Source organism: Chelonoidis abingdonii, chromosome 3, assembly GCF_003597395.2.
Source record: "Chelonoidis abingdonii isolate Lonesome George chromosome 3, CheloAbing_2.0, whole genome shotgun sequence".
Lineage (NCBI taxonomy): Eukaryota > Metazoa > Chordata > Testudines > Testudinidae > Chelonoidis > Chelonoidis abingdonii.
The window spans coordinates 183555510-183580188 of NC_133771.1; the positions used below are offsets into that span (position 1 = coordinate 183555510).

Sequence of the window (24679 nt, forward strand, 5' to 3'; positions counted from 1 at the left end):
TCCCTCTCTAGCTCAGTAGCACAGCCTGGTGATTCTATTGATGATGAAATAGACCGAGATATAATCCAGTTCATTCTGCGATAGTTGCATTGTGTCCCTTAACACTACAATAGTAAAATCACGTTTTCTCAACAAAGAAAGCAAAATATTTGAAGCGGAGCTGTCCTAAGGACCCCGCCCCCCAGGCCAGGCAGACCTCTCCTGATTTTGGTTCATTTTGTGTGAACCCAGATAAGATTAGTCAGTGTTTAAACCTTTCAGTGAGCCTGGACTATATTTTGAACAAACATGAGCCCATTAATGGCTTGATGAAAACCTTGCAAAGCTCTGTGTTTTGCTGAGTTTGACTTTGAGTTGACCAATGATTTGCATGAATGAAGCTTGTATAATTCCATCACATGCCTACACAGTGTTGATCTACTGGCTGCTTTCACTAGTGCTAGTGCTTGAAAAATGAGCATGCAGTTTTTCTGCATGCAGATTTGCATGGACCCTAATTAAGCTGTTAATATTTAGCATACTTTTGGGGGAGAAAAGGGGAAAATTAACGAAATTATGGGGTGGGCACATGATTTATGGGGGATGCTGAGGAACTAGGCTTATTTAGTCTGCAGAAGAGGATGAGGGGGATTTGATATCAGCCTTCAACTACCTGAAGAGGGATTACAAAAAGGATGGAGCTAGGCTGTTCTCAGTGGTGGCAGTGAAGGAACAAGGAGCAATGCTTCTCAGTTGCATTGCCAGAGGTCTAGGTGGATATTAGAAAAACTGTTTCACTAAGAGGTGGTGAAGCCTGTAATGGGTTACTAGGGAGTTAGTGGAACTCCATCCTTAATGGTCTTCTTCGAGTGCTTGCTCATATCATTCCAGTTGGTGTGCCGCACCCGTGCATGTTCGTCGGAGAATTTCCCTAGCAACACTCGTGGGTCGGCAGGCGCCCCTGGGGCGCCGCTATTGTGCCGGGTATATACCCTGCCGACCCAGCCGCCCTTCAGTCCTTCTTACCCGCCGTGTCTGTCGTTGAACATGGAGCGCAGCTTAGCTGACCTCCACTTCCCTAGCTACTCGTAGTTCTTGTGTATATAGTATAAGTTAGAATCCTTTATATATATATATATATATATTATATATATTAGGCATTTTTCTTCTAGATAGATGTTATATTAGTTGCGGGTTCAGGAGTAGCCCTTCCCCGCACCGGAGCGGAGCCCATGCCCGGCTCACGATCTTAGACTGTGCTTGCCGATCTCAGGCCGTTGCTGACAGAGATCACACGAACTCCTCTTTATGGTGCCTTGGGGATCGCATTCACAGCTAGTGCCCATTTGCAAGCATTTAAGCGAGAACAAATGGAGCAACACTTTCATTTCCCCTCCACCTTCTCACCGAGCGTGGCTACTCGTGGACAGAAGCGCCTCCTCGCACCGGACCCCACCGGCACCGGCTGTTACCGCACCGAAGTCGACTCGCACCGTCCTCTCTCTCAGGTTGAGGAAGCCCACGATCCTCCTGCCAGTGCCCGACAGCTCCCGGCACACGCGTGATTGAGCTCCCTGCTCCTGTGCTTCTGTGCACTGCACTGCAGCCAGCGAGCTGTTTAAGTGGATCGCCTGGCACCAACACCTGCAGAGCACTGAGGACACCGGGCACCGTTGATTCCGGTCCCGCCGGCATGTCGAATCCAGTGCCTGCCTGCTCCCGGCATCGCCGTGGTTGAGCTTCCTGCTCCTGCTGCTCTGCTGCCAACTGCACCGCAGCAGAGAGCTCGTCTAAGTCGAATCACCCGCACCGACACTGCCACGCACCGACAATGCGGCACTGTCGATCCTGGTCCACAAGGGCGTCAAATCCAGTGCTAGCCGCTCCCCGGACGCCGTTGGTTGAGCTCTGCTCCTTGCTGCTTCCTGCCAACGGCACGCAGCCAGAGAGCTCATTCTAGTCGGATCCCCGGCACCGACACCTGCCGCGGCACCGACAACGTCAGCACCGTCGATCCGGTCCCACAAGGGTGTTGAATCCAGTGCCTGACTGCTCCCCGCGCCGCGTGGTCGATCCCTTGCTCCCTACGCTTCCCATGCGAACGGCACGCAGACAGAGAGCCTGTCTAAGCTGGATCGCCGGCACCGACCTTGCTGAGGCACTGGCACGTCAGCCTGTCGATTCCGTCACAAGGGCCGTCGAATCCGGTGCCTGACAGCTCCCCGGTACCACTGTGGTCGAGTTACTTGTCCCTCCACGCCAGAGACATTTCCACAGCAAGGGATTCATTGCCATGACAGAGTGATGCTGCCTGAACCCCGCACCACCGGTGCGGGTAATACAGTCTCTTGGCAAGCCGGCTTGATACGACCCTCTGTCAGCAGCAGCAGAGCGGCACGTTCATATCACAGTCCGCAGATGTCAATCCCATCAGCGCTCCCCACTCCCGACGCCACTTGCATCCCGATGCTGTTCTCCTTGGCACCGGTCGCAATCGCCGCACAGGCTGGTGTCCCGTTACACGGACCCAATAATCTGGCCCATTCTGGCTCCAGCACTGCCTTCAGCCTGTGATGCCCTGTAGCTGCTCCAAACTCAAGATCTCGGTCAACTCCGCACTGCTTTGGTCGCAGGTCCGGATCTCGTTCAGGTACAGTGCACCTTTCATTACATGGTCAGGTGCCGAGTTGGCAGTCTGTAGAGTCAGACTCTGCCCATGGTTTTCAGCATCTCCATGGCATCCGGATATGCATCAGTGTTTCCCTCGTGGACAGCTTTATGCTCGGACGTGATTCTGGCGTGCCCTACAACAACTGAGACCGATCAGGACCTACATGGGGTAGCACTTAAGCGACTCCAGATAGCGTCCCGGAGTAGTGGACCGTAGTGGACATTCTATCGGCGGTTGCCATTAGAGGGGCCCTACCCGTTTATTCGGACCATCCAGGTGAATGCCGATACTCATGGAGGTACAACTACTGCTCTGTCCATCCTCTCCTCTCACTAGTCATTCAGTGGTTAAGAAAAAAGGACGGCTATGGCCAACAGGTTCCAGCCCGAATCAAAGGGGCTAGGCGAATGACCTACTCAGCGCAAGGTGTATTCTGCAAGGGCTTATAGCCCTGCGTGGCAAATCAATAAGCCCTGCTTAGCCCCTATAGATACACCTGGATAACGGTGAATAAATTTATGGACTTCTCCATCAAGTTTCCCGCAAGAGTTCACTGCCCTCTTGGAGGAAGGAAAAGGCGGCCAGAGCTTCTCTCCAGGCCTCGTTACGACGAGGAGCATCTCATGGCTTCAGGTTTCAAACCTCCAGCCTTTTCACCTCGAAGAACAACAGTTACAAAGGTGAGTAACCGTTTTTTTTAAGACCTGGCTTGACAAAGCCCTGGCTGGGATCATTTAGTTAGTGTTGGTCCTGCTTTGAGCAGGGGGTTGGATTAGATGACCTCCTGAGGTCTCTTCCAACCCTAATCTTCTATGATTCTATGAATAAAAATGAGTAATAATTTACTGACTGGTCTGATCTTCCTCACTGTGAATATTTTGCAAGGATTTATCTTAGTTCAGAAGTAGCACTAAGAAGATAATAATGATGGCATGTGAGAACAAGGAGTAATCATTTCCAAATTGGCAAATCTTTTCCCTTAGGCAGCAGAACTGATGCAGTTCCACTCCTAGGCAGTAAGTGGAAGAAGCAGGAGTCTGTGAGAGGACGGAAAACACCATGCATACTTCATAGCTTTAATTCTCAGAGGGCTCACTTTGGGTATATAGACATACCCACTGCAGAGGATATGTCTACACTGTGATTGAAAACCCATAGCACCGAGTCTCAGTGTCCAGGTCAGCTGACTCAGGTTCATGGGGCTCGAGCTGCAGGGCTATAGAATTTCCATGTAGACATTTGGGCTCAGGCTAGAGCTCAGACTCTGTGAGGGGAAGGGTATCAAAGCCTGGGCTCCAATCCAAGCCCAAACATCTATATTGCAATTTTATAGCCCTGCAATCTGAGCCTCGTGATGAGCCCAAGTCAGCTGACTCAGGCCAGCTGCCACAGGTTTTTTTTCACAGTGTAGACGTACTATTGAAAGTGAGTGAGGACAGCAGGGAATGTGTGGAGCTGGAGCTATGCAGATCTACAGTAATTTTCTTTTCAGTGTGCTATGCTCTGTGGTGATTAAGAGATAGGGATGGAACATGGGAATCTGCTGCTACACAGATCCGTTCTTGATTCCTCCATAATAAAGAGGTCTTTGCATATGTAGGGTTCCTGCAGTACCAGTTCTGGAGCAGTTCTTTGCCTCCTTATTCCTCAATACCCCAATTAGTCTCTGCAGAGTACCTCTGTACCACACCTAGACAAGCCAAACTCAGGTTTGAATGGGACAGGACTTTTCCCTCAAATAGGTGCTGATTTTGGGTGCTCTTTTCAGGCTTTCATAGTGATGTGCATTGTTCTACAGAATGACAAAATCGTTGCAGCACTTTCCAAAAAGGAAAGTAAACCCACATTGTGCTCTAGCTTTGTCCCCTTCCCTATTTTCCAGATCTCAGCAGTAGGGCACAGAAGGCAAACTGTAAGGTACTGGATAACAAGGAGTTAACTGCCTGCAATCTTAACTAAACTGAATGAAGCATACACTGTGTGGCTGATATTCAAAGGTCTAAAGTGTCCATTTTAAAATGTGAATTTCTTCAGCTACTTTGCTACGTAAAATAGGCAACTTGAGAGTGCCGTGTGAATGCAAGTATCAGAGGGGTAGCCATGTTAGTCTGGATCTGTAAAAGCAGCAAAAATCCTGTGGCACCTTATAGACTAACAGACGTTTTGGAGCATGGAGCTTTCGTGGGTGAATACCCACTTCGTCGGTGGGTATTCTGTTATCTTCCCCTTGTGAATGCAGTTATCCTTTCAATTGTTCTGTACTTTTCAAATCTCTACACATTTTTTCAATTGCGTTTAAATTTGTCATGTATCATATATTTGTGTGATTATATGTGCTGTGTATAAGCAAAGCTTTCTGCTGATTCTAGGTCATGCTAGCTGAGCTAAAAGGTAAAGATGAAGTATATGCGGTGAAAGTCTTAAAGAAAGACGTCATCCTTCAAGATGATGATGTAGACTGTACAATGACAGAAAAGAGAATTCTGGCATTAGCACGGAAACATCCCTATCTAACACAACTTTACTGCTGCTTCCAGACCAAGGTATGCTAAATAAGCCTGTTGGTTAACTTTCATCAAGAGAGCTATACAACGGTATTAAGTACTTGAAGTTCAAAATTAAGCTGCATAAAAGGTATCAATGCACAATGTTTTGAAATATTTCTTAGAGGATTTCATTGACGCCTCAGAAAAATGAAATTTGAATGGGCTCTCCTTTTAATTTGCATGTTGTCAAGAAATCAAAGGAAAATAGTATATCCAGCTCACTGCTTGCCCAAACAGAATCTTCATGGGAAATGTAATGCCCTTATTAACCAGCATAAATACTGTGTTGCCTTGTACATGCCAGAAGATGGCAGTAGAGAAATAACAATAGGTTACTGAGTTATCCTTTTCTGGGGTTTCTGTATACAAGAATAGGATATATCAGTGGCTTGCATAACTGAGATAAAAATGTTGTTAGTGTCCAGTATGCAGAAAAAGAGATACCTAAATGGTTCATTAAAACTCTGTTTTCGTTAACTCTGACAGAAATAAGATTACAGGAGAACCCTCCTGCGGTTCATATTTTCAGTTTCTTATGCCGTAAAATGAAGCTGATGTTTGTAGAGTTCAAAAAGAAGAGGAGGCAGATATGTTGCCCTTCAAATCAACTCCTGTAAAACTAATGCTGTCCATGAGGTAGGAGGACAGCAAACGATGATAGTGAGATCTTTACTCCCTAAACTGTTCCCTTCTCCACTGTGTGTTCACCATTAGGGATTTCTGATATGGAATCCCTCTGCAGACTGGGGTTGCTACCAAAATGTAAGCACTCTGTAAGCTGAAATGTTCTGTTTGGATGGTGAGTGAATTGTCTAGACTCTCTGAAACTGTTTAATTAAGATGTTTGAGACTAGTCATATTCAGTGCTAATTACCATACTTCATCCCCATAGACCTTTATTTCCATCTGTCATCCAGCAGAGCAGACAACAGTCATCTGCTTTTCACCTGGTAGATAAAGGTTCTCTCATACTTTGTGTCATCTCGTTGACTTCAGTGGGAGTTTTGCCTAAGGACTGCAGAATAAAGCCTAAATAAGCAGTTTTGTTGATAGAATATCAATTATTGTATCTGGTTAAAACCTTAAAAACATCTGTAATCTTAAAAAGTTCTTTTAAAATATTACATGTTCCAAATCATTAGCCCCATTTAAGTCAATGTAAATTTTGTCATTAACTTAAATGGGACCAGGATTTGGTCCTTAGAGAAAATGCAATATTTAGACTTAAAATCTATAAATAAATAAATGTTTATATTTAAAATAAAATACTTAAAATTCAGTTGTATTACTTACCAGCCAAGTCCTGAGTTCAGGGTTCTTTTTCAACAAAGAATGACTTTTGAATTCTCGGGGGAAAGTCATTGTTGGTGTAACTGTTAAAATAAGTGGCGTTAAACCCGGGAGAAATTAGCCGATTGTTACTAATTCAAAGTCACTAAACCAACATAGGCATAACAAAAATCATACTGTCTAGTTGATAGCAGAACCAAACATGTATATGCACAAACGAGTAGTTAAATGTTTACCTGGCTTATATATGAATATGTTATGGCTTTATGTGCAATTGTGGTAATTAGTTGTATGCAGTTATGGAGTGTCTAAGCCTGAAAGGTTTTTGAACAGAATTCTCAGGAAAAATTGTTAACTGAACAGTTGATTAAGAAGATGAGAAATGTGTTTAGTGTGTTGTAGGAAAATTGTCAGTAGTATCTAGATTACAGTTTTCAAATTTTCCATTAGCAGATTGTTGGCATAATCTCACAGTATTTAAAGTAGTGGGGTTTTCAGCCTTTCACGTCTTCTGACACTAGCACAAATAATGTGTTAGGAACATATATGAAAAAAATCCAAATGAAGTTTATTTCTACCAAAGAGACTTCAAAGAATCTGAGGATCATGCTAATTGGAATGTCAGTTGAGTTTTAGAATGTTTGAACACACTACTCTTACAATAATAGAGGAGGCATTTGGAGGAAATAGATTTCATCAGAGAGAAATTTTCAAGACTAAGGGAGACCAGACCTCCTGAAAGGTAAATAAATATACCATCTTGCTGATACAAGTCATGTGACTGGGGAATGTTAACATCAATAAAGGCCAGCTTTGCATAAGGTAAATTATGCCACCGCTGTTTCCTCCCTGCTTGTATTGGTGCTTTCCCTCCCTTTCCATTCCCAGCCCATACCGTCTTTCCCCTGACACTTCTGAATTGTATTCTTCCCGCTCTCCAAGGCATTTCCCAGTGTAAGAGATCCGAAAATTTGTCTGTAGCTCCCACTGACATCCTCTCAGTCCTCTGTTTTCCTCCCACTTTGCTTCCACTTAGGCCATCTCTCCACCAAAGAGTCTATTCAGTACTTCCCCTCTCTCAAGGAGAATAACTAGACTAGAGTTTGTGGTCAGTTATAACTTGAATGTAACTTGAATTAACTAACTAGACACCTAACAAGTGTTCCAAGACACAGTGAGGTATATCTGGCTGTGATACAGTCTCCTATGGGAAATAGTGGGACCCTCATTGGTTTATGTGGAACTTTAATCATGCATAGACATTGTGCTAGCATTCTATACAGGGGCTGATTTCACTCAAATGTTATATTAGCAGAGAGCAAAAGCTGAACTTGTAATTCTCACAAGAAAGTGGAGTCTTTAAGAATTAAGCTTGTCCTGTTCAACAACAAAAAATACCATGTGACCCGTGTCCAGTCAAAACAAAGCAACACATCTCAATAATGTAATATTTCAAAGAACTGCTTGTGAACAATCTACAAAGGACTCTTTGTAGAAATTGTATATAAACATAATTAATACATCAGCAAAAATTGTAAACTGTTTGTGAATTGGGGGGGAAACAGCTATATTATTCACTGAATTATTTGCTCAGCTCCAATTAAAAAAAACAGGTAGGGAAACAGTTCTTAAACAAGCACTGTGTACAATAAAAATAGCTTTGCTGAGACAAAGGCTTTTGCACAGTGGAGCCAACAATGTTTCAAACATAAGTGTTGGATTAATTATTTAGAATAAAATTGTCTGCAGTAGGAGATCAAGGTGCTGAGAACCTCAGAACGGGGTCCTACCATAATGATCCTGCAATTCAGATATGTCTTATTGGTCATATTGGGGAAGACTGGCATTATATTAATTGCCAAAGTACTTTATGGATTTTTTCTATATGTGACTTCATTTTATTTTTTATTCCCTTCCCCACAAAAATTAACATTTCTAAAAAGTGGGAGCTTTCCCTTGCATGCTGTAAAGTATAATTAAAACTGTGCAGACAGTGCAGAGAAGTTACTCAGTACAGATTGTGTGGCAAGATACACTGTAGTGTTTGCCTTCATAATGTGGTGTTGTAGCCATGTTGGTCCCTTATATTAGAGAAGGTGGGTATGCTAATACTTTTGAGTGGGCCATCTTTTATTGGTGAAAGAGACAATCTTGCCAGTTTACACAGAGAAGACCTAAAGAAGAACTCTGTATAAACTTATAAGCTTGTCTCTTTCACCAGCAGAAGTTGGTCCAATCAAAGATATTACCAAACCTACCTTGTCTCTTCGTAAAGTAGACATTTTAATCTGTTTAGATATCCTTTTCATTAAGATGTTTTTCTAAATTATCTTATAGTCATCATTGATATACTATGGAAAATATTTTAAATTATTTTGGAAAGCCATGGGCCCAATTCAGGAACTATGCCAAGTGGATGCTAATATGGATATACACTTACATGTTAATATTGCTTTAACAATGCTTCTCAGTTTTGACTGGCAAGTGTCAGACAGCCTCCCCACACAGATGAGAAGGCTGTCAGGAACATACCTTGGGTCCATATCCTGCAGACATTTACACACATGCTTAACTTTAATCACGTGAATAGTCCCATTTGACTTCAAGATTGGAACCATAATCTGTACGAGGGTCTCATCTGAGCAAATCATGTAAGTATGTGTTTTATTTTAAGCAAGTGCTTAAATCCATTGACATGAAAGCCAAGCACGTATTGAAGTTCTTGGTGAACGGGGATGGGTATAAGCATGTGTTTTGCTGAACTGGGAGGCTAGCAGAAAATTAAAAGATGTTGTTTGAAAACTTTTATGAAACTCCCATCTGTTGTTCACATAATTTATAAACTGAACAAATAATGCAGAGGGAGATGTTGAATAAATTAATTCAAATAAAATCATGAAAAGAATTGCTCCTAACTTCCTAAAATAAAACCTTTTGCAGCTGAATTTTTTTCATGTTTTGTCTCAACCCTAAAGGTAAACTTTTCTAAAAGATTGATCAAAACCAGCTCAGTGTTTGAAGTTACTTGAACATAGAATAAAATATGCTTTCAGTAGGAAATGTAAATGCTGGAATAATTTGAAAAATGAAGAATGCTAGATGCTTCAAATATGGTTTGTTTTATAGACAGGTGATCAGACTAGATAATTGTCCCTTTTTGCCTTATAATCTATTAATTATACTGAGATGTTAATTAACATCAAAACAATTTTGTAGAAAATTAGTTTTAACAGATGGATTTATGAATGTTTAAAGTCAGCTTTCTGGTGCATTTGCATTGGAGATTTTTCTTCCTCATGAATCTGACAGTATAGTTATTCCCCCAAGCCCTCATGAGGTTCGTAACCATTATGCCCATTCTATAAATGGGGAACTGAGGCACAGAGAGATATTACATGGGAAGTCTGTGGCAGAGCTAAGAACTGAACACAGGTCTCATGAATCCCAGTTTAGTGCCCTAACCACAACATCATCTCGCCTCTCTTCTATACTGGAATATTTCTCCAAGGATAGTATGTGTCGTTTCTAAAGAAAAATCTAGCAATTTAATGCATTTCTGTCATTCTGTTAGAAAAGAGTTACACATTTTAATATGAATATGTAATGTGTGTGCATTTGTACGTGTTTGTGCACGTGTCATATTTGTGGTTCTAGATTTGATTAAAAAAAATTTCAAAGTCATTAGCTTGTACTTTGGGCATGCAGGAGTAATACAAGGAATAAAGAGGTGCTAGTAAGGTGGGGCAGCACAGGATACTGTGTACTTATTACAGATGGCATTAGCTATCATAAAAGTTTCATTAAAATGATGTGGGCAAGAGGAATAAACTGGCTAGTTTGAACTTCCATGCTATCTGTCATTTATAGATCATCATGTGACTCATTTAAGACATACTTATCCAGTTCATTGGTCTTCTGTGTTTGTTTTATAAACCAGGTTTCTGGAAGAGAAATTTCAGTAATTTAAACAATATATTTATTTAATCTTCAAAGTGCTTTATGAACATACATTAATATCAAGAACAGCCCTGCCATGGAAGTGTAATAAGTAGGCATTGTTATCTCCATTGTACAAATGGTAGCAATTAAGGCCAAAAGTGACTGCTAATTTTGGCTTCCTCAAATTTTAAATACCCAACTTGACACTTTGAGTGTGGTTTTCAGAGGTGTCTAAAGTTGACACTCAAAATTAATAGCCATTTTGGGAACTTTTGGCCTCAGTGACTTCCCCTAATGTGAAAACAATGAGTCACTACCAGAGTCTGAATTAGAACTCAAGTTTCTGGCTCTCAATCCTTTTTTCAGACTGTTAGACCATGCTTCATCTGCTAATGGAGAATGTAGAGGAAAAAATATTGGCTAATATAATTTTTCCGATGTTTATTGGTAAGACTAGCAGGAAATATACACTAGATGGTGCAAGTATATGGTCTTGCAAGTGTGGGTTTTTTTCTTAGTATGTGGGCAAGATTTTAGCCTTTCAGGAAATGCTGTGTTGTTGGGAGTTTTGTTATACAGCTTTCCTTCAAGAGAATCTCAATAGCAGGGAGATTTCTAGAAAAGGGCATTTTCTGCATGCTGTTTTTGACTGCCTCTGTTCCAGGACAGGTGTGTCTATATGTGTAAATGAGAGAAGCTAAACTTAGGGTTTTCCCAGACTCTGCACCTCTGATTTCCCTCCACTAGGAAGGAAGCCTGCAGGACCCCAGAATTCTGCTACCACTCGACAGGGCAAATCTGATGTCAGAAGCAAGACATTAGTGTCAGAAGAAGGGGCAACACTGTTATCAGAAGAGGGGCATTAGTGTCAGAAGAAAAGTAATTAACGAGAGAGAGAGAGAAAAGGAAATCCTGACCTCAGAAAAGGGACAAGAGCCTGAGACAGCATGAAATAGTGACTTTGCTATTGCTGTCAGTTCTTATGTGGCAGGTAGTTGGATACTGGGATGAAAGACAACAGTATGAAACCCTAAGACAAACAGATAGTATCGTTTAGCATTCATATATTATGGAAGCGATTCCATTTTTCACCTTATCCGAGTATGCTCAGCAGGGATTTCAACTCACTCTGTGCAGAAGGTGACATCCCATTTTTAGTTATTGTCTGGGGGCCAGGTTAGAAAATGGAGAAGAACATACGACTTTCCATGTACAGCTATGGCAATGGGAAGCTTGCATAAAGATCTATGATAGGTTACAGCCTTTAGGTAGTTATTAACCTTTTTATTGTCATCATTATGATCTGTATAGTATCTTCTTATTGCATTCAGCATCCCTCAGTGGGAACACAAGCTTCCTTTCAGGACCTCTGCTTTTTCTGACCTTTGTTTCTTTTCTTCCCCCATCCTCCTTTCTCTTTTTCCTCTCCTTGTTTCCTCAATTAGTGGGTTCCCTCTGTTCTTTCCTCAGTATTTCCTACCCTCCACTACTCCTGTGTCCCACTCTCATGTTATCTGATAAAATGATCAGCATTGAAATAGTTAATGCTTACATTACTGTGTCATCTTTTGGTTTTAGACCAACTTTGTGCTCCTTGTTAAATCTTTCAGGCTGTTACTCTAATGTAGCTTTCAAAATATCAATAGCCTTTTCACAGAAATGTTTCCCTTTGGCCAAATTGCATTATACATAGACATCCTCCAGTTTGCACTGAAGACATTCTTTTTAGCAGAACAATCTCCCTATTGAGTGATACTCAGATTTCCTCTACAATTCACATCTTATGGAAGATTTACAATCAGCCCTACAGTAACTTCTCTTGGAATAGTAATTAATTGTGTAAACAAATTAAGATCAGAGAAAACCAGGAAGGTTAACATGGACACTAAAATTTCTCCTTCCCAAGATGAGAATGGGCTTTTCCTACAGTGGTTAAATGCTCAAAGCAATCTATCCTCTGCATGATACACAGTCCCTGAGCTAGTCTGTAAGGCCTTTCATCTTTCCACATTCAGATCCGTCTCAAAGACCCACTCTGCTGTTCCACCTACTAGAAATCAGCCAACTAATAGTGAGTAGGCGAAAGACATACCATTATAAACTATGCAGCTTTATTTTTAAAAATTACTTCACCTTCAATAGATTACATTGACCAGTTCACTTATATGTTGTACCATTCCCATACTGCTTGTTTGTGTTAGGCCTGGTCTACACTTAAAATTTAGGTTGACCTAGCTACATTGCTCAGAGCTGTGAAAAATTTCACATTCTGTGCAATGTAGTTAGGTCACCTAACTCCCATTGTAAGTGCAGCTAGGTTGATGAAAGAATTGTTCTGTCAACATCTTAGAGAGGTGGGTTACCTACATTGATGGAAGAACCTCTTCTGTTGATGTAGGGCAACTTGCGCCTCTTCCCGCAGCTCCCATTGGCCGAGAACGGCAAACCGCAGCCACTGGGAGCTGCGGATGCCATGCAAATGTAAACAAACAATCGGCGGCCCGCCAGTGGATTACCCTGATGGGCTGCATGCTCACCACTGGTCTACACTACAGTGCTACAGTGGCACATTGCACTACCACAGCTTGCCATTGTCCGTAGACATACCGTTAGATTGTGAGCCCTTCGGTGTAGGAACCATTTCTTCCTTTCTGTTTGTGCAGCTCCTAGCACATTGTTGTTGTTGTTGCTGGAAGGATGTTCTTGTATTTAAAGCACTGATGTTTCCCATCCTTTGCCTGGCTTGTCTATTTAAACTGTACGCTCTTTGTCGCAAGGGCAATCTCTCACTGTATGTATATATGGCCCCTGATACCAGAAACAAAAAAAAATTAGAATCTATGCCTTAGTTCCCTAACTGCTGACTAAAAATGTCAATATTATCAGGAAGTTTGCATCCAAAAATTAGAGTTTGCTAAAAAATAAACATACAGAAATTAATACTAATGGAGATGGTATGTATTGTTATTTAAATGACAGTGCAAACCGGTTTTTGTTTGTTTAAATGTTTGTTTGTTTGTTTGTTTCAATATTCCCATGCAGTTTTCCCAATTCACACACTGCGGTACTGTGGATAGCATGAGAACCAGGAAGTGGAATGGACTAGTCTATTTTTATTCCTAAAAATGAAGTACTCAAAGCTGAACAGACAGTATAAATGATGAAAAGTAAATAAGATTTTAAAAGCTCTTTTTTTTTTAATATAAGGTGGTATAAGTAACAAAGGTAATATTTTTTGTTTTGTTACATGATTTTTAGTCTGGCAGAGTTCCTTTAAGAAGTAGCATATTTGTAAGTGGGGAAAAATAGTTCTTGATCATGTTAAAGAAAGTTTTTTTCCCCCTTATGTTTATTTAACAGGCTAGTAAATGTCTTGTGTGATAATACCTCAGGGTGGTATCATTTGAGATCTTCAGTGCAAATTAATCTCACTGGCTGGCCAGTTACATTTATCTGAGACAAATCAGAGGTTTCTAATCCATTTTACCTGGTATTCTTGTGCTTTGGTTGCTAAGCAGCTAAACTCATTATGCAGTAGTTGCTATATGGGTGTAATCTGTTTAGGACAAGTTTGCACTGCCCTATGTTACTGGTTAGTGTCAGATTAGAAATTTTGTATGGCTCAATTTTGTTATGCCTATGTCTTCAGTGGGATTGTGTATGTGTAACAAACCACTGGATTAGCCCCAGTAACTTTTAGATTAATCAGAGCTAAAATATTTTAGCACAGGGTACATTAATACATTGAGCAGAGACAAATTTTCCATCAGTAAGTGTTAACTGTGTGAGAGGATTGAATCAATGGTAAACATACAATATACAACAGACGTTACTAATACTTATACTGTTTTATTATTAGTTGGTTCCAACAGACTTATTCAAATCACAAGTGCAAACAAAATGAAGTTCACCTGCTCTGCAGATATTTCATGAAGTGCAAAGATGTACAAAGGACTAATATCTAGTGATGACTCAGGCATCGTACAGTGCAGAGTAACCCCGACAATCTGATGTAATAACATTGTGCTGGGTATGATACTTCAGGAATTACTTCGGGCTGTGTGCTTAATTTAGATATCCCAGAGGCAGTAACACATTATGATTGTTTAGTGATCAGTACATTGTTTAAAAGTAGATGTTGTGGTTGAGAATAGTCGGGATGGTAAAGTGGCTGAGGAAATACTGTAATTATTGTCTCTCATGCACACAAGTTCCCGTGTCCGGCGTGGTGACCTGATTTTGTAAAACTTGCTGCTATGCTGCTTAATCGTTGTTAGCTGTTCTTGAAAGATTATTGAAGCCTGGTTAGCTCACTGAAGATCCATTGTTGCCATTAGCCCTGTTAGTTTTACACTTCAAGACCCAGCTATCAGAGCAGTCAAACTCCCTCAGGGTCCATATCCGTACTTAATCCTGTAACTTAGGCTTTGTCTACACTAGCTCTTTTGTCGGCAAAACTTATGTCAGTCAGGAGTGTGGAAAACACCCCTCTCCCGAACTGACATAAGTTTCACCGACAAAAGTGCCAGTGTGGACAGCACCATATCTGCCAAAATAGCTACTGCTGCTCATTGGGGGTGGTTTAATGAAGCTGATGGGAGAGCTCTGTCTTGCTGGCAGAGAGTGGCACACAGGAGATGGTACAGCTGTGCCACTGTAAGGTCCATAGTTTAGACACAGCCTTAAAGAAGGCATCAGTCAAAAATATCTAAAAGCTTCTCTTTATAAGACAGTAAAAAATTTTATTTTGAGAATTTGTTGCAGCATCGAAACTGAATAGGACTCTTTCACCATCCTTTTCAAATCCAAATACATGACTTGCTTCTGGTGTGCATATGTAAAAGTGAGTGTTGCAGCTGCAGCTCCACATTTTGCTCTAGTAGTAACCTACTGGGGCCTTGTCCACACTTAGGAATAGCCCTGATTCAGCAAACGATGACCAGCTTTCACTGTAGCTACACTGGTATAGACAAGGGCAATCTAGGTTCTGCACTGATTTGAGATAATTAGGGTTCACCCTGGTTTACCTTTGTCTACATTTAGGAGTCAGCACTAGTGTAGCTATACCAATTGCTGCTATACCTGAAGATTCACCATCCAGCTTGTCTAGTAGATTTTATACCAGAATTGATTGAGCGCAGACAGCAGCTTATTTGAGTAGCAGGAGGAGTCAAAAGTGTGTGGACCTACCTGCTTTCTCCGTAGAGATTGTAGAACTCTGCACACTTTCCCCATTGAGAAACACATTACCACTCCTGTTGAGGCATGTCTGAGTACAGATGCATTTTCAGAATACCACCCACAAGCTTTACCAACATTTTTCCTGCCAAAATTGTCTGTCTCGTACATCCTGCTTTGGCAGAGATCAAAGGAGACAAGGGTGCCGTCTTCCAAAAATGGACAAATGTCGTAGTGAGGTTTGTAGGGAAAGCAGAACTTGAATACACATCTGTTGCAGAATCCACATTCCCTTGCAGACTCTGTGGTGTGTTGCCTTCACTTCAGTCGTGTGACTATTTTAATGATCATTTTTGTTTGTTCCTCATGAAGTGTTTTTAAATTGACATGTTTGTATGAATGGTGCAATTGTTTTCAACTGGGAGGAATAATTTAATAATGCTGGTTTAAATAAATCCAGTGTTTAGGGCCGATTGTGCTTTTTAAGTTGTTTGATACATTTCACGGTGGTGCTGAGAAGGATGAAGATTATTCATGTTGTAACAGGAGCCTCTGCAAGAGTTCTGGTCTACTCTTTTGTCGCAAGTCTGGCTGGGTGGTGTATGGCGTTACTGGGGGCAAAGAACCTCTCAAATAATACATTCACAGGGGGAGGTCAAGGGAGCAGTGAGTGCCACTGCCAAAACAACAGCCAAGAGTGGTGATGTTCCACTCCCTCTCCCCCTCCTCCTGTGTGTGAAGACACCTTAGCTTTCAGGGTCCATTCAGTGGAGAGACCCTGGAAGCACGGTGGGGAGGGAGCAGACCCGTGACTCTGGTGCTTGCCTCGTCCTTCTGACCCCAACCTCTCTCACTTCTAAAAGTGAGTTTTCCTCACAACCATGCACATTGCACATAGCTACCAGATACTATGGGCTATCATACTGGAGTCTGTTGTTGGAGGCCTTCTGCCACTAAAGCATGTAATTAAGTAGTAGGCCCCTGTGTGTGCTGAGGGAATGTGCACAGAAGCAAACATGCCCAGCAGCACTAGATGCGGAGGTCTCTGAGTTACTACAGAGAATTCTTTCCCAAGTGTCTGGCTGGTGGGTCTAGTCCACATGCTCTGGGTCTAACTGATTGCCATATTTGAGTTTGGGAAGGAATTTTCCTGTGGGTCAGACTGGCAGAGACCCTGGGGGGGTTTCACCTTCCTCTGCAGCATGGGCCACGGTTCGCTTGTGGGTTTACACTAGGGGGGTAAATGATGGATTATCTGTAACTTGAAATCTTTTAAACCATGATTTGAGGATTTCAGTAACTCAGCCAGAGGTTAGAGGCCTATTACAGGAGCGGGTGAGTGAGATTCTATGGCCAGTAATGTGCAGGAGGTCAGACTAAATGATCTTGATAGTCCCCCACACCATGCAAGATGCATAGCGCACCTACCTGCTAGGAGCACCTAGCATCACTGGCAGCAGTAACACTCCCTGAATCCTCCCACTTGGTGCATGCAAAATCCAGATTGTGGCTGGAAGTCTCCTTTCCCATGTGTTCCCACATAGGGCTATTCACTGTTTGGCTCTAATGTAGGCTGCATGAACTGTATCTGTGACAGCAAAGCCCATTACAATAACTGAAGCTTGGAAAACTGATGCTTACCTAGGTATCTGTCAGGTTATCATTTATGCCTTACTAATTGTTTAAACAATGCTGAAAGAGCCACTGTTTTACTTGAGTGATTTGAGAGAGAACGTTTTACCCAATGTTTGTTAGCTGCTGCTTTTACTAGTAAACAACAATATCACCCTGTAGGAAGACACCGGAAAAAGAAAACTGTATATGAAGATCTGATTCTTCTGCAGCTTCTTTCCAAATGCAGGATTAGTTTGGGCACTTTATTACTTTTTTTTAACAGCAGCAAGCTCAGTAAATGGTAATTATACACCAGAGTATTTCATCATGGGAAAAAGAGTTGAATCTGCAAAACATTCATTTTTGCATCTTCATCTAAACCTCCACTGCACTGGGTTGGGTTTTTTTAAATCTCTCACAAAGTAATAATTCTAATTTTTAGGTTTATCACACACTTCACGTTTCCATGGGTCACAATGAATAATTCTGGGTTTGAGACTTGATAGTTTTCTGTACTCTATGTGTTACATACTATGGTCCAAATTCAGATAGGGGATACTTTACACTTTCTATCTGCTTCTCAGTGTGTAGCTTATACCTGCATAAACTCACTTATACACAAGTGGAGTGGGTGTTAGCTAGTGAAAGGGAGTCCAGCTGATACCACTTTATATGTCACTTCTGAATTTGACCTATGCATTGTTTCCATTGTATGAGATGCAATAACTCTGGTAAAATGACTGAGCTTCTAATGTGCTACCAGTACATGCTTTGTATTCTTGATGGAGGTAGGGTTGATTCTTATCTAATATTTTATTCCAATATATTACAAGTCAAATTGTGCCTCACCTTTGTGCTGGCACCTGTGTATGGTGGAATTAAAAGGGCATAAGGAGCCCCTCTGTACATGCATGGAATGGCAGGGCACAGGCAGTCTTTAAATCCAGGGAGCACCCAGAGCAATGATGACCTCCTCAAAGTAATGGCAAAGATGCAGATCCATAATCCCACTTCACCAGCCATAAGTGGAGGGAGAACAGATGCTTCTGTTCTGTTCTATTCAGGTTCTTATACTGCGCTCATCATCGTGGTGTCTGAGTGCCTTCCAGTACAACATTAAGCACTGTGAGTACACGTCTGTCATGCGGTATTCTCTCGTCCTCTCTCCAAGGCAAGAAGGATATGCAGTGGAGTGTCTTGCTATGTTCTGGAAGAGAGGTGGTGTCAGTTGTGTTTCCTCTCTGTTCCCTGGATGCACTGAGCCTCCACACTGCCTCTAATGCAGGACCGGGCCTTAGAGGAACAGTCAGTCCCTTAGGCTACACCTACATTGCAAACCGGGGAGCTGGTGTAGATGTACCTGTGCAGGCTGTGCTAGCTTAAATCTAGTTAGCTTGCTAAAAATATCAGTGAGGATGCAGTGGTGTAGGCTTCAGCATAAGTTATAGAAGCGTCCTTGGCCTTTCTGGGTATATAAATGCATTGCTAGCCCATGCTGCCATGTCCTTACTGCTATTTTTAGTGAATTAACTAGATTACAGCTAGCATGGGTAAATCTACACAAGATACAAATTATACCCCCTGCTGCAGTGTGGAAATAGCCTTAGAATGGAACCCTAAGAATACACAGAGATGCTGTATGTACATTAATATAGTTTCCATTACTAATGTGACAGGGTAAATAGTAATGTTCACAATGTTACAGGGATACCATATCTTCCTCATATAAAATATAGGGACATATTGTCATTCACACTTCCTGGTGTCTACTCCTAGAAAACTGCAAAATAAGTAAATAAAAATAAATCATTGGGAGCTGAACAAACCAGTCATATATGAACTGCTGCTGCTGCCTGATCCTGCACCCCTATGGACTGTTCTGTTACGTCATTGTTAGAGCTCAAGCTTGAGAGTCCGAGGTTCTCGATTCTACTCTTGGGTCTTGAACTCACTCGCTGTGTGATCTTGGGTGAGTCATTTAATTTCTCTGTTCCTCACTTTCCACAACTCCTAAAAATGGTGAATAATAACATCTCATGGGGGAAAGGGGAAGCTTGTAAGGATTAATTAACGTTCTTTGTGGTCCTAAGAAGCACAAAATATTATTTAAATACGGAGAGAACTTTGTTATTGTCTCAGAAAATATCCCAGTAGTTTTGCTAGTATATTATAGCTTACAAAACTGCTGTAATTATTTCCCAGAGAAAGAGAAATTCTCCATTTAATTTGCCTGCAGTCTTTCTCCTCCTACGCACAGTAGCATAAATATTTCATTTCTCCTGCGTCATGTGTACTAATCCATTTCTTCCTGCATCACACAGTGTATTCAGTACTCGTGTATTTTTTCCCAGGCACAGTGACTTTCTTTCCTGTGTGTAATTTTTTAACTTTACAGTCCCCCCACACTGTTTTGTATTATAATAATATCATCAATTGTAAGAAAATGACTCTACATTTTAAAAAGATATATTTTAAGTGAATTTAGTGCTTGTGGAAGGCATAAGAACATAAGAACGACCGTACCGGGTCAGACCAAAGGTCCATCTAGCCCAGTATCTGTCTACCGACAGTGGCCAATGCCAGGTGCCCCAGAGGAAGTGAAGCTAACAGGCAATGATCAAGTGATCTCTCTCCTGCCATCCATCTCCATCCTCTGATGAACAGAGGCTAGGGACACCATTCCTTCCCTGGCTAATAGCCATTTATAGACTTTAGCCACCATAAATTTATCCAGTTCTTTTAAATATTGTTTATAGTCCACAGCCTTCCACAACCTCTCAGGTAAGGAGTTCCACAAAGTCGACTGTGTGCTGTGTGAAGAAGAAATTCCTTTTATTTGTTTTAAACCTGCTGTCCATTAATTTCATTTGGTGTCCCTAGTTCTTTGTATATGAAATAAGTAAATAACTTTTCCTTATCCACTTTCTCTGCATCACTACTAGATTTTATATACCTCTTCATCATATCCTTCTTAAGTCTCCTCTTTTCCAAGTGAAGAGGCCTAGCCTCTTAAATCTTTCCCTCGTATGGGACGCCTCTCCCAAAACCCTAATCATTTGTAGTTCCCTTATTCTCTGAACCTTTTCTAGTTGCTTAGAATATCTTTTTTGAGGTGAGGAGAACCACATCTGTACACCATATTCGAGATAGTGGGCATACCATGCGTTTTATATAAGGGCAAAACATATTCTCTGCTATTCTCTATCTCTTTTTATGATTCCTAAACATTGCATCTGTCTCAACTTTTTTGACGCCTCTGCGCACTACTGGATCATCTTCAGAGACGTATCCATGTGACGCCAAGATTCTTTTCTTATATTGTAGCTAATGGCCCCATCATTATTGTATCTATATAGTTGGGGGTTATTTTTTTCCCCAGCGTGCAGTTATTTACATTTATCCACATTAAATTTCATTTTGAGGCCGTTTTTGTTGCCCGCGTCACTTAGTTTTGTGGATCTTTGAAAGTTTCTTCACATATCTGCTTTGGTCTTTAAGCTATCTTGAGCAGTTTAGTGTATCATCTGCAAAACTTTGCACCTCACTGCTTTACCCTTTCTTCAACCCAGATCATTTATGAATAATATTTGAATAGGCATTGGTCCTAGCGACTGACCCCTGGGGAACACCCACTAAGGTTACCCCTTTCCTATCTGATGAATTTAATTAATTTCTTTGTTCCCTGTCTCCTTAAACCAGTTCTCATCCATGAAAAGACCCTCTCCCTCTTTATTCCCATGACAATGTCCTAATTTACATAAGAAAGCCTTTGGTAGAGGGGACTTGTCAAGGCTTTCTGGAAATCTGAAGTACACTAGTTCCAGCAGGATCCTTGTCACATGTTTGTTGACGTCTTTCAGAGCAACTCTAATGAGATTTAGTGAAGTGCGATTCCCTTTACAGAAAACCATGTTGACTATCTGCTCAAACAGTTTTGTTTTTTCTTTGTGTCCTGAACAATTTTTTATTCTTAACTATTGTTTCGACTAATTGCCCGGTACTTTGACATTAGACTTTACCGGTCTGTAATTTTGGTGATCACTCTAGATCCCTTTTTAAATATTGGCGTTATATTCCAGATAACTTCCAGTCATTCGGGTACCACGATAGTCGATTTAAAAGGACACCGTTCAAACCTTAGTTAATAGTTCCGCAAACTCGCAACTTCACATTTGAGTTCTTTCAGAACTCTTGGGTGAATGCCATCTGGTCCCGGTGACTTGTTAATGTTGAGTTTATCAATTAATTCCAAAACCACCTCTAGTGACACTTCAATCTGTGATAGTTCCTCAGATTTGTCACCTACAAAAGCTGGCTCAGCCTAACATCCTCAGCCGTGAAGACTGAAGCAAAGAATCCATTTAGTTTCTCTGCAATGACTTTATTGTCTTTAAGCGCTCCTTTTGTATTTTGATTGTCAAGGGGCCCCACTGGTTGTTTAGCAGGGTTCCTGCTTTTGATGTACTGAAAAAAACATTTTGTTATTACCTTTGGAGTTTTTGGCTAGCCATTCTTCAACTCCTCTTTGACTTTTCTTATTACACTCTTGCACTTAAGCTGGCACTACAACAATAACCCTGTAATAACCACTCTTTTATACATAGAACAGGTACAGCCCAAGCAGTGGCTGTACAAATTTTCCCACACAGTTTTTCAGCATGTCTGAACCCTGACCCGGAGGATGAGAGCAAGCAGGTCAGTCTCCATACTCATTTTGTACTTTAATCCTTCTGAGACCAAAAAACAAGTGTAATATTGATTTGAGGGATGTAGACACCTTTCTATTAGGAACCAGACTTAACACCTCTTACTGTCTTCACAAAGGCATCCAAATAGATGTCAGATAACTATCAACTTTTGATTTGAACCAGCTATAAAACTTGACAGTACACAAATTTGGCTATATTCTAAATATGCCATTGAGCTGATTGAGAAATTGTTCTAGTAGACACTGAAGCTTCCATACAACAGGTAGAAAGGCTGAAGAGGTCCATGCTATTCGTTTCCATGAAACAGTTCTGCTGAAGAAATCCCTTCAAAGTGATGAAAACTGTAGAATTCAAATATTTCAATAGGTCAGTGGTTTAGTCAAAGATCTTGAAACATTTTTGTCTTCTGTTTTATTTCCTCAGTAACAGCTAAATTGAATTAGCTACCGAGAAAATTCTAACCCTGCAATACTGATTACAAAAAAGGACCAAATTGTTCCCTCAGTTGCACCAGTGTTACCTAGTTGACTTCAGTGGATTTTGTCTCATGGCAGAATTTGGCCCAATATCTCCTGTTGTCTGACTAAGTCACAGTAGTGAATAGCCAGTATTTTCAGCTGTGAGAACCATATGCTTTGCCAAGAATTAATCATGTACTGGAAACAGGAAAGTATGGAAAATTAAGTAGATATAATTAATGCTTTTAAAGGTCACTGTTGCATTTATAGAACTAGAAATGTCCAGTAGGTAAAGAGAGCAATAGATAATCGCTTTGAATAGGTATGGAGAAAATGTGGCTCAGAGTAACTCATGTTTACTGTACAAGTAAAATAAATGAGCACGTGGTATTTACCAGCTTACTAGATATTTACAAAGATTTGTGCTTCTGGGAAGGATTATGATAAAGTACTAAACTGGAAACATTATTTGTGGACTACAGATTTTACATGGATTTATCAGTTTTCACTAATTCTTTATATGCCTGTCATTTCTATGTTGGCTCATATATGTATGAAATCTGTTGCTTGACTTCATTTTGCCAAAAGAGGTTACAAGAGATTAGTGCAGAGTACAGGAGAAAAGGTAATACCAGGTTGATTACATGAAAGAAAGAATGAGACACATTCTACAGCGGAAATGTGTAGGGTAGAAACTGTATAGAAGAAAAATGTGTAAGAGTCCTGATCATACTGGGATTGGACACTTCACAGTTTGAAGGGAAGAAAACCAATTAAAATCACATCTGAAAACAAAAAAATCACATAATACAATATAAATAGTAATGCAGTTGTCTTAATTGGCTCCTGGCATGTTATTTCTTCAGATGTTGCTTTTAGCATAAGGAATCTTCCAATGACTGTGGCTGCATTTTCTCTTTTCCCACACTCTAAAGAGATAACGTCGAATCTATCTGAGCAACTGGAAATAGCGTTATCTAAAGTACAGTCATGCTTCTGCAAAAAGGCCAGGATTCCCAATGGATAGCGTGACATGCAATTCCGTGATGGATCATCAAGGATAACATGTACCAAAATGTTTTGCATATTGTAATAAGGATAAATGACATGTACCTCTTGTGCTAGAACTTCCCTCACATTATGGTTACTGTCCCTAAGAGATTAGGTTCCAAAGAAAGATGTCAGACTTGCAGTATGTTGTGCTTTCCCATCAGGGATGTAAATAAGGAGCCACAGCTGGCAATATCATGCCACAGCCAAAAGGGCATCATGCATAATGCATTGAGAAACATGCCACAAAATGATGTCAGTCCCCTTTCAGATTTTGTTTAAATTTTCAATCTGCAGTGTTCTCCCGTTGAAATTCTGAAGCAGAGATAAATTAAAGAATATTTATAAACTTATTTCAGCAATTTATTTTGTAACTATACTGGAATTACCTATTAAATGAATTGTCTACATTTTCTCTTTTGTAGTTGAAAAGAACTACCTGGAGTATATTGAGGAGTGTAATCCATTTATTGATTTATAAACCTGTTCTTCTGGTGCTTGCTCATGTCAATTCCATTCTAGGTGTGCACACACCCATATGCACGGTCGTTAGAGATTTTTGCCTTAGCGGTATCTGTAGGGCCGTATCCATAGGGTCCCCTTGAGTGCCGCGCTCATGTGTTGGTATATAAGATGCCGCCGGCCCTTCACCCCATCAGTTCCTTCTTACCGCCCATGGTGGTTAGTCGGAGTGCCTTTCCTTGCTTAGCAAGGGCCAATGGTTTCGTCTTCTGACTTCGAGCCTTAAGGTCTTGTATATAGTTGATTCTTTATTAGTTAGTGTTAAGTAGCTGTTAAGTGTAGATAGTAACAGGACTGCCCAGAGGAGTGGGGCAAGTGGCGCAATTTGCCCCAGGCCCCGGCCCCGCAGGGGCCCCCACGAGAATATAGTATTCTATAGTATTGCAACTTTTTTTTATGGAAAGGGCCCCCGAAATTGCTTTGCCTCAGGCCCCCTGAATCCTCTGGGCGGCCCTGGATAGTAATTAGTAGTTAGACCCAATGGGGACTTCATCCTGGGTGGGGCATGCTCCGGTCTCCCGAGTTTAAGCCCTGCGCTGTCTGTAACATGCCTATGCCTGTAAGTGACCCCCATGTCATAAGTAGATAGGTAAGGTAAGGGTTAATTTTCTTTTACTGTAAAGGGGTTACAAAGGGAACCAAACACCTGACCAGAGGACCAATCAGGAAACCGGATTTTCAAAAGTAAGGGTGGGAACCTCTGGAGGTTTTTGGCTTTGTTCT

General features: G+C 41.2%; 1 protein-coding gene across 2 annotated transcripts in view; it reads left to right on the plus strand.

Moving 5' to 3' along the window:
* The window catches only part of PRKCE (protein kinase C epsilon), a 560544-nt gene that overhangs the window by 382960 nt on the left and 152905 nt on the right, over positions 1–24679 (plus strand). For both annotated transcript variants that reach the window (XM_075064369.1, XM_075064370.1), the window contains one exon: positions 5020–5193. In XM_075064369.1, coding sequence (XP_074920470.1) covers positions 5020–5193 — 174 coding nt within the window. The remainder of the gene's footprint in view (positions 1–5019; positions 5194–24679) is intronic.